This window comes from Talpa occidentalis, unplaced genomic scaffold, assembly GCF_014898055.3.
Source record: "Talpa occidentalis isolate TD23 unplaced genomic scaffold, MPIMG_talOcc4v2.1 talOcc4.9, whole genome shotgun sequence".
NCBI lineage: Eukaryota > Metazoa > Chordata > Mammalia > Eulipotyphla > Talpidae > Talpa > Talpa occidentalis.
Window position 1 is genome coordinate 20,658,321 of NW_023605305.1, and position 9,466 is coordinate 20,667,786.

The window sequence follows — 9,466 nt, forward strand, 5'->3', positions numbered from 1 at the left end:
GCCTTGTCTGTGCTGTTCCTACTCTCTAGAATGTTCTTCCCCCTCCACCTGGCTCATGAGTCTCCTCCAGGATACATTGCTAACCAAGTCCCCTATAAATCTCCCTGGACTTCTCTAGGGAACTACCACATTTATAATTTTGCTATAACCCAAGGGTCAATATGTTCGATTCCTGCTTCCTGCACCAGCCAGTGAGAGGCAGAGACATGCAGGCCCTCACACACACAAGGTCTGCAGCACAGGGACCCTCATTAATGTCGCCCACCCGGTGATGTCTGAATGAACGGCGTGGAGCTCTGACCACCTCTTTCATTTCTTTCAATGTCCCCCCACCACCACCAGTTAGTGACATGAGGAGAGTCCCCTCTCCGCCAGTCTCAAGTGGCCCACAGGAGTTGCTTAGTGACTTCTGGTTGTAAAGCCTGTCTGGGAAGCGGGTTTGGGGGCTGAGGATTCTGCAAGAATAGGAGCTGGGTTGAGACCCCAGCTCCTCACAGACTCTGGGGACAGCAGACTCCAAGCCCTCTCTCCCTGTCAGGTTCCCATGGCTAGCCAGCTGTGATTGCCAAGTCCTGCACAGGGGCACTGGGCGGGCACTCCGAGGTCACTAAACAGCAGCTAGCTTCTCTCCCCCGGGGCCATAGGCTTCTACCCTGGAGGCCTCCACACCCTAATCCCCCTCTGCCTGTCTCTCCCAGCCTCTCAGGCCAGTTTCTGGTTTGTAATCCTTTCAAAGCCAGCCACCCCTGAAAACTTTGTCTTCGGAGAACTCCTTTTACCGCCAAAGTCACGGAGACTCGGAGAGTGGGTCAGCTGCACTCCCGGAGAGCAGAGGGGAAGGTAGGGGGTCCTCAGTCTCCCTCCATCCCCGACTCCCAGTGCCACCTCCTGCACCCCGCATCCCCGCCCACTCTCTGGAAAGCTCTTGGCTGCCCTCCCTCCTGTAGCGTTTCCTGCCCCCACCCCGCCCCTCCGCTATTTAAGGCGCCCCTGCAGCCGGGCCGCAGACCAGCCGCGCTCCCGCGGGCGCAGCTTTGCCGCCGTGGGGTCGTGCTCCACACCGCCACCTGGACCGGCCCGCAGGGAAGAGGTGAGCCGGGCTTGGGGAGCCGCGGGGCGCCCTCGGCCCACAGACTAGATGGAGAACACGGGCTGCCACCTGCCGCCAGGGGTGAAGGGTAGCTGGGGGGGACCCACAGGCACGGCTCCCAGCTGCCTCTGGCCAGGCTCTGCTGAGGATGGCTGCTACCTCTCCTTGACTCCTTGTAGCGCTAGGAGTAGGAATATTATTTCTTCTATTTCACGGCAGAGGAGACTAAGGCACTAAGAAGTCATCACCCAGCCAAGGTACCAGTTAGTAAGAGAGGGACAGGATTTGAACCCAGGTCCGGTTCCAGACCCTGGCTCGAAGTAGCTTTGCTTGGCCTCCCCCTTCATCCTCCAGCCTTAGTTTCCCCCACCCCTAGATGTTCTGGGAGCTTAGTGGTCTGTGCCTTCAGCCAGCTTAGGAGTCTAGAATTTGGGAGCAACAGCTTGGGCAGAGGGGAGTGGGGAGGGTGGCGAAAGGGAGCTGGATCCCAGCTACACTGAAGTTGTAAGTGGTCCTTAATGCTGACAGGTGGAGCTAATGCAGGAAGCTGCCTGCTCTCAGCTTCTAACACCTTCCCACCCACCTTCCACCGCATGGGACCTGCTGTGTGAGATATGATACGGAGGGAGCAGGGACCCGAGCCTTGAACCCCTGAACAGCTCAGAATAGGATCACCTCCAGCCCAAGGTCTGGGCACAGCCCATCACGGGCAAAAGGGAGGAGGGAGGGCCTGGCACAGCTGTGTGACCTGGGATAGGTTCCTAAAGTTCTCTGTTCCCACAGGCTCAGGAGCCTCAACTTGCTGCAGAGCTCCTTGGCTGCGGTCATCTGAGGCTCCAGATGGGAATCGAAAGGACACACATGTGACATACAGGGAGTCTAGTTGTGCCCCTGTCACAGCTTAGGAGCTGACACCCAGCTTCTAGTCCTGACCACCCACTGGGTGTGAGCCCTGAGGCCAGTCCCTTCCCCTCCTGGAGCCTCAGTTTCCTGATAGGTAAAATGGGTACAGCCAGCCTCCTGCAGGTTGTTGCTAGAATATACTGTGAAATACCCAGCTGACAATGCCTCTGTCTCCCTGCAGGCGGAGGCCCGGGAGTCATGGGTGACTGGGGCTTCCTTGAGAAGCTTCTGGACCAGGTCCAAGAGCACTCAACTGTGGTGGGCAAGATCTGGCTGACAGTGCTCTTCGTCTTCCGCATCCTCATCCTGGGCCTGGCAGGCGAGTCCGTGTGGGGCGACGAGCAGTCCGATTTCGAGTGTAACACAGCCCAGCCAGGCTGCACCAACGTCTGCTATGACCTGGCCTTCCCCATCTCCCACATCCGCTACTGGGTGCTGCAGTTCCTCTTTGTCAGCACGCCCACCCTGGTCTACCTGGGCCACGTCATTTACCTGTCTCGGCGGGAGGAGCGGCTGCGGCAGAAGGAGAGGGAACTCCGGGCACTGCCAGCCAAGGACCCCCATATGGAGCGTGCCCTGGCCTCCATAGAGCGGCAGATGGCCAAGATCTCGGTGACAGAGGATGGTCGCCTGCGGATTCGAGGGGCGCTTATGGGCACCTATGTGACCAGCGTGCTCTGCAAGAGTGTGCTAGAGGCGGGCTTCCTATATGGCCAGTGGCATCTCTATGGCTGGAACATGGAGCCCCTGTTTGTATGCCAGCGCCCGCCCTGCCCCAACCTCGTGGACTGCTATGTCTCACGCCCCACAGAGAAGACCATCTTCATCATCTTCATGCTGGTGGTCGGACTCATCTCCCTGGTGCTTAACCTGCTGGAGCTGGCGCACCTGCTGTGTCGCTGCCTGAGCCGGGGGATCAGGGAGCGGCAGAGCCAGGAGCACCCCCCAGCCCAGGGCGCCTCCTCAGAGCCTTACACTGACCAGGTCTTCTTCTACCTCCCCATGGGCGAAGGGCCCTCATCCCCACCATGCCCCACCTACAATGGGCTTTCGTCCAGTGAGCAGAACTGGGCCAATCTGACTACAGAGGAAAGGCTGGCTTCTTCCAGGCCCCCTCTCTTCCCAGACTCACGCCCTCATGGTGACCAGAAATCCCCCAGTCGCCCCAGCAGCTCTGCTTCCAAGAAGCAGTATGTGTAGGGGTCCTGGAAGTCTAGCTGCCTGAGATGCCCCTTCCAAAAGTCTCTGCAGGGATGACTAGGGCTGATGGAAGCAGGTGCTTGCTGGCCAGTGGGCCAGGTGGTTCTTGAATACCTTGTACCTTTCTGGTGGCCAGAGGGCACCGTAGTTCCCCTTCAGTGTGTGGCTTTGCCCCAGGCACAAAGCCAGCTTGAGGTATTCCTGACCAAGGGTGTTATGGGCCCTCTTGCCTTTTTCACCTGGTTCAGAGGGACCTGGAGCCAATTCACCCCACCTCACTTCATGGTCAACCCTCCTCTGCCTAGATTGCCCTCACAACTTGTCCTCACAGGGAAAGGCTGGTGGAGGCTGCAGGGCCAGCCTTGAGGGCAGACAGAGCCTGCGCTGGACCTGGCCTGTCAGGGGGTTGGTGTCTTGATCTCCTCACTCCTTCCTAGTTGTGCTGTTTATGCTTCTAAAATAAACAGGAACTTAATCACCAGTTAGGTGCGTAATGATGCTGTCTCAGATGGGCCTGGGGAGGGATACTTGCTGGTTCTGCTGGGGCTTCCCTTTTGCTCCCGCATAACCTGTCTTTGGTCTCAGCAACCCAACTGCTGCCAGCACCTGAAACCCACAGATTCCTCCATGCTGCCGCTCAGCTGCAAGTGCTAAACACCCCCTGCCTTAGGAGATGTCTCAGGCACCACCCTCTCTCCGGCCCCCCAGCCCTTGCAACGTGGCTGTCCCCATCCTGGGGCTGGGGCCAGGGACTAGACCTCTGGCGAGACTGAGGCAAAACACCAGGGCAAAAGGGCTGGAGTGAGGACGGTGTGGGGGGGATGGGAAAACCCAGATTGGGGCAGCAGCCAATGAAGTGTGACTGTAAGCTCATTCCCTAGGGGGTCGAAACAAAGTACGACAGCCTGGGTGGCTTCCAGGCCAGAAATCTGTTCTCTCACCGCTCTGCAGGCTTGAAGTGCACAGTGTTGGGGGGGCTGGTTCCTTCTAAGGGTTGGGATGGAGATTCTGCTCCCGCCTCTCCTCACTTCTGGCAGGTGGCTAACAATCTAGTGTTCCTTAATGGACGTATCACCTCCACCTCTGCCTGCACCTTCTCATAGCTTTCACCTGTGCATGTGGATGGCTCTGTCCTCATTTCTTTTTATGAGGACACCAGCTGTATTGGATTAGGCCTACCCTAACAACTTCAACCTGATTACCTCTTTGAAGTCTCTATTTCCAAATTAGGTCACATTTGGAGGCACTAAGGGTTAGGACTTCAGCATTCCTTTGGGGTATGTCAGCCCCATTGGCCCTACTGACCCCACCTCGCCTCCAGGCCCTGGTGGGAGAGGCCAAGCAGAGTGTTAAGTATACATTGCACTCAGGGGTCTCCTTGGTGATGCAGCCTGATTAGAAGACAACAAATTCACCTCGCACTTCTTCCTCCACCTCCTTCTTCCTTCCTCCAGCCTATCCCCTCAACTCCACCAAAATCTAAGTTGATAACAGGCAACTCTCAGTCACAGAAAGAGCCAAGAGATTTGATCTGTCTCCCACGCATCACATTCCCTTGACTATATTCCTCCCCACTGTCTGGGCCTCATTTTCCCCACTGTGAAATGAAAGGGTTGGATGAGAACAGGTATATGGTGATTGGGTGTGAGGAATCATTGGTCTGAAGTTCATGCTCATGTACTATTTTCCATGAATCAAAACATTCAAAGTTATTACTGTAAGATCAAATCCAGTCACTTGAATTCACATTGCCTTCCTGAGTAGGAAAGAAAAGGATGAGGTTATGTGGAGTACACTGGAAATTTTGCATAACCCAAGGTCATCTTATCTGTGATTTATGGGAGTATGTGAACGTCACAGACTGTACAAAAACAGAGTTGTTGGGTGGATGATATCAAAACTTCTTCCCAGTCTAACGTGCTGGCTCACTGACCATCAGGCTGCTGACCCCATTCTACCACTGACCTCCATTGCCTTGTCTAGAGAGCCTGCACTTCCTTTCCACACCAGCTTCAGCACCACCACCAACATTTACAGAAAGAGCTATCCATCACAGGATTGTTGGAACTCCTTTCTCCATCTTACAGCTGTTCTTCTACCAGCCCTGATGCTGACCCCAAAGACCACACAAGGTTCAACAACTCTGTCCTTCCCAGACAAGCAGCACAGTCCCAAGCAAATAGCCACCAGGTCAGCCCTTAGCCTGCTCTTCTATTCCTCCTGTTCACTCTGATTTCCAGAAGGCACTGGCCAACCTGCAGTTCATCTATTTTCCTCTCAGCATATGCCATCTTCCCCCAGATATCATAGATATCCTAGATACCATACTCCATGAGATTATCACCTCTCTTGTCTCAAACTTCTACCTCTATTAATGTAAGCAAAGATTACGTTAACTTTTCTACTTTCTTCTTTTCATATGTAGAATTTATTTTCAAATTATGGTGGTAATGAATCATTATTGTAGACAATGAGACACTACCATTCAGGGGTAACAACTGTTAATATTCAGAAGACATCCCTTCCAGTTTCTTCCATGCATTTTATAAATAAAATCTGAGTAAAGGCATACCTACAATTTTGTCTTCTGCTTTATTCATTTTATATTAAGTCATAACGCTTTTCCCTATGTCAAGTATTTTTGGAAACATCACTTGGTGACTTTATTGTCATCAACATGAGACTAATATTAGATTCTAGATTGTTTGCAGCTAATTATCTTCTGTTATAGATTGTACTGTGATGTAGATAGCTGTACATAAATGTTTTCCAAATTGCCTATTTCCTTGATTTTCCAAGAAATAAAATTACTGGGTCAAGAGGTATGAAACTTTAAAAAGTTAGGGACTTTCTTCTGATTGTGAAAGTAACTCATTGTGGATGATTCAGAAATGCATAAAAGCAAAAGCAAATGACAAGAAGTGGAGATACCAACTGCCTCTGAGGGTGGGATAGATGGTGGAGCTAAAACCGAGAGAGCTGACCAAGAGCCAGGCAACCCTCCCCCATTCTGAGCATGGAGGTGACCACCTCCCCACCTTGGGGTGGAATGGAAACTTATTCTCTGCATAGGATAAAACAGGCGGATGGGAAACACCGTGCAGAGTAAGGGTGGGAGAGCCACAAAGAACACAGAGGAAACAAATAAAAGTTTACATACTGAGTGCCAAGGCCCTCAGCCTTCCACCCCCAACTGGCTGCTATAATGCCCCTTGATAGGAGAGGCCCAAAGAGAGGACCTGATATAGATTGTAGTCTGTGAGACCTGCCTGGAGGAGGTACACTTCAGCACCTGAACAGTGAGGAAAAATTTTCCAGGGAAGAGATGGTAAAGAGTATCCCAGAGAGAGGAAGCAGCATTGCCCCCCAAGAAGAATAAAGGGGCTCAATATATTCACTGGTGGTCAGTGTGGTTCTCATATGAACTCTAAGCTTCTTTCCAGAAAAAAAAAATTACTTCTGTGCTTAATAGCATTGTCTGAAATGAATGCACATTCAAGGCACCCACACCAGCATTGTTTAAACACTTTGTTTAGGGCCTCCCTGGTGGCACAAAAGGTTAAGACGCAGCACCATGAAGCTATCCGCAGCCACTGCAGCACAGTCAATCCCCAGCCAGGGAGCTACCCACATGGCACAGCAGACCTCTCCTGTCTCACCCGATGCTCCCCTCAGCAGTGTATTTCAGTGGATCTGCCTGTTCTGCTCCCCATTTTGTCTCTGGTGAATCCTCTCCCACAGACACACCTGGCCTGTGACCCAGATCTTGTATGCATAAATAAATAAATCATCCAGGAGGTCCAACAAACAGGAGTTCTAGAAAAGGAGGCCAGAAAAAAACAGAGTTGAAGGTAATTGAGGAAGCTTCTATAATTTCAAGACTGAGGGGGCCATGGAGTGCCCAGCCCAATACGCCACTGAACATTTTTCAGAACATTGGAGAAAATGAGATGAGCCTGCAAGTTTCCAGACAGAGAACACAGTTCCATAAACAGTCCCAAGAGTCAGGAATGCACTGCATTTGACAACAACTTCAAGACGATGGACCCACACAATTCCAAGGAAAGTGATTTTCAACCTGGAATTCTATTCCCAGGCCAACGACTGATGAAAGTGGACTGTGTGTCCTGCAGTGAAGGACACCTGAAAGGTGAGGGAAATACCAAGCAGAGATAGGGTGGGAGAGCCACAAAGAACACAGAGGAAGCAAATAAAAGTTTACATACCGAGTGCCAAGGCCCTCAGCCTTGGCACCCACACCAGCGTTGTTTAAACAGTTTGTTTAAACAATGTTAAACAACTCTTCAAAGGTCTGAACAAACTTACCTGTAAAGCCAGCTACAGGCTTTACAGTGCCATTTTGTGTGTCATTATTTAAAACTCTCTTCAAGGGCCTCCCCGGTGGCGCAGCGGTTGAGCGCTGGGTTGTGAAGCTACCCGCGGCCTCTGCAGTGCGGGTTCGATCCCCGGCTGCTCCCCGGCCACCAGAGGAGGGTCCCACATGGCGCGCGGACCTCTCCTGCCGCCCACTGCTCCCCTCAGCGGTGTGCTTCGGTCCTTCTGCCTGCTCTGCTCCCCGCTCTGGCTCTGGTGAATTCTCTCATCCTCCCGTGCTTCTGACTGTACCCAGTGCATGTATAAACAAAACAAACAAACAAACAAATAAATAAATAAATAAAACATGCCTCTATAAAAAAAATAAATAAATAAATAAATATAACTCTCTTCAAGATCTCCAGCAACTATTTGTCTTTTCTATTTTGTTCTCATAAATCTACCTTAGCAATTTATGTGTCACACACACCCAGATCACCTATTTGAATTAAGTGTTCAGCCACCTGTGTCAGCCATGTCATGTATTCGTCTGTTGCATACACTTCAAATAAAAGCCCCAAATCAAATTGTCTCCCAGCTATTTTATGGGCTACACAGAGATGTTTTGTGTACAGGGTTATGCTGGTTTGGTAAAAATAATGTGAAAGCTTTCCAGTGAAATGCCCCCAACCTTTTACATGAGGCTGCCACTAAGCATGCATTTATGTCATTGGGAGCTTGAGCAATAAAAATGACAAATCTGACTTCTGCACCAACAAAAATGTCATCGTGTCCACCTCAGCCCATTGCTCCCACTGACAAGAATCATCCTCTTATATCTGAATTCTCTCCCCCAGAGAATTAGTCCCTCCTAGCTTCTATTAATAGGATTTATTCTTCATCTAATAAATCTGAGCTTGATGCAATTAAATGGTCTTCCCTGGAGATCATGTTTATTCCTGGGTCTGTCTCTTTGGGGGCTCAGTTAAGTACAGAATAGTGTTTCTAAAAGGCCAAATCCCTCGATGCATCCTGTTCCATAGGAGGAGAGGAAGCTAAGCAGAGTGTCACAGAGAAACTGAGGGGGTGTGGGGACCCGATTGCCTGGGCCTTCCCCTGAGCCAGGGAACTCATCCATCTAATTCATCTGTAACCCACAGTAATCTCTACAATCAGAAACAGAAACTCCAGGATGGAGGTAGGGTAGATTCCTATGAGGAGTACTAAGGGGCAGACACAGGAAACCAGTGCAGGACCCATAAAGGTTCCAAGATGAAACGTCCAGGCATTGGTTCGGACCATGATACAAGAGCCCAGCTTCAGCCATGGGAGAACCATTCTCGGCCTCATGGTAGTCCATTCCTGCCAAAAACAGGATGCAGCAAGCCAGGGAACCAGGACAGCATCCCAGGACTGGCTCAAGAAAGGCCTCCAGAAGGACTGACTTGACAGTAAGAGGTATGTCAGAATCAGACTCACCTGCAGTACAGGTAAGGAGGGCGCATACAAGACCAAGGATGCTATAAGCCAGATGCAACATCAGTGGGAGTTTTTAAATTATTTCCAAATGAGATTATACCAACAACTGCATTTTAGAATGTGTGTGAAAATGCATCATATTCACATCAAATTCACATATTTGAAATAAAACACGATTTTTGTAATTCTATCTAGTCAATTCTTTACTATTGAATATAGCTAGAAGCTCAAAAAATCAAAGTGGCCCAAGCTTTCAACATCTGAAAGACTTTGAAAAGTTGGAAACCTGAACCAAGGAGGGTGATAGTCTGGGTTTCGAGATCTTTCCCAGTAGACGATGATAGAGCAGATCCCTGAGGGCCCAGACTATACATCCCCAACCCTGAGAGTCAGGAAACTCCTGGAGTCTCCACTTTTGAAGCAGAAAAATTGGTTCATTAAAGTTTATAGAATTTAACTGAACTGAATGCAGAGATTCTG

General features: G+C 50.7%; 1 protein-coding gene across 1 annotated transcript; it reads left to right on the top strand.

Moving 5' to 3' along the window:
* The first annotated feature begins 1,023 nt into the window (after positions 1 to 1,023).
* On the top strand, positions 1,024 to 5,879 carry GJA4 (gap junction protein alpha 4). The gene is made up of 2 exons (XM_037499373.2): positions 1,024 to 1,090; positions 2,175 to 5,879. The coding sequence occupies exon 2, from the start codon at positions 2,192 to 2,194 to the stop codon at positions 3,191 to 3,193; it is 1,002 nt and encodes a 333-aa protein (XP_037355270.1). The 5' UTR covers positions 1,024 to 1,090; positions 2,175 to 2,191; the 3' UTR covers positions 3,194 to 5,879.
* The last annotated feature ends 3,587 nt before the right edge of the window (positions 5,880 to 9,466 follow it).

What these genes read in the sequence shown, in the direction of transcription:
- GJA4 (XM_037499373.2), top strand. Translation starts at nt 2,192, where the DNA reads ATGGGTGACTGGGGCTTCCTTGAGAAGCTTCTGGACCAGGTCCAAGAG.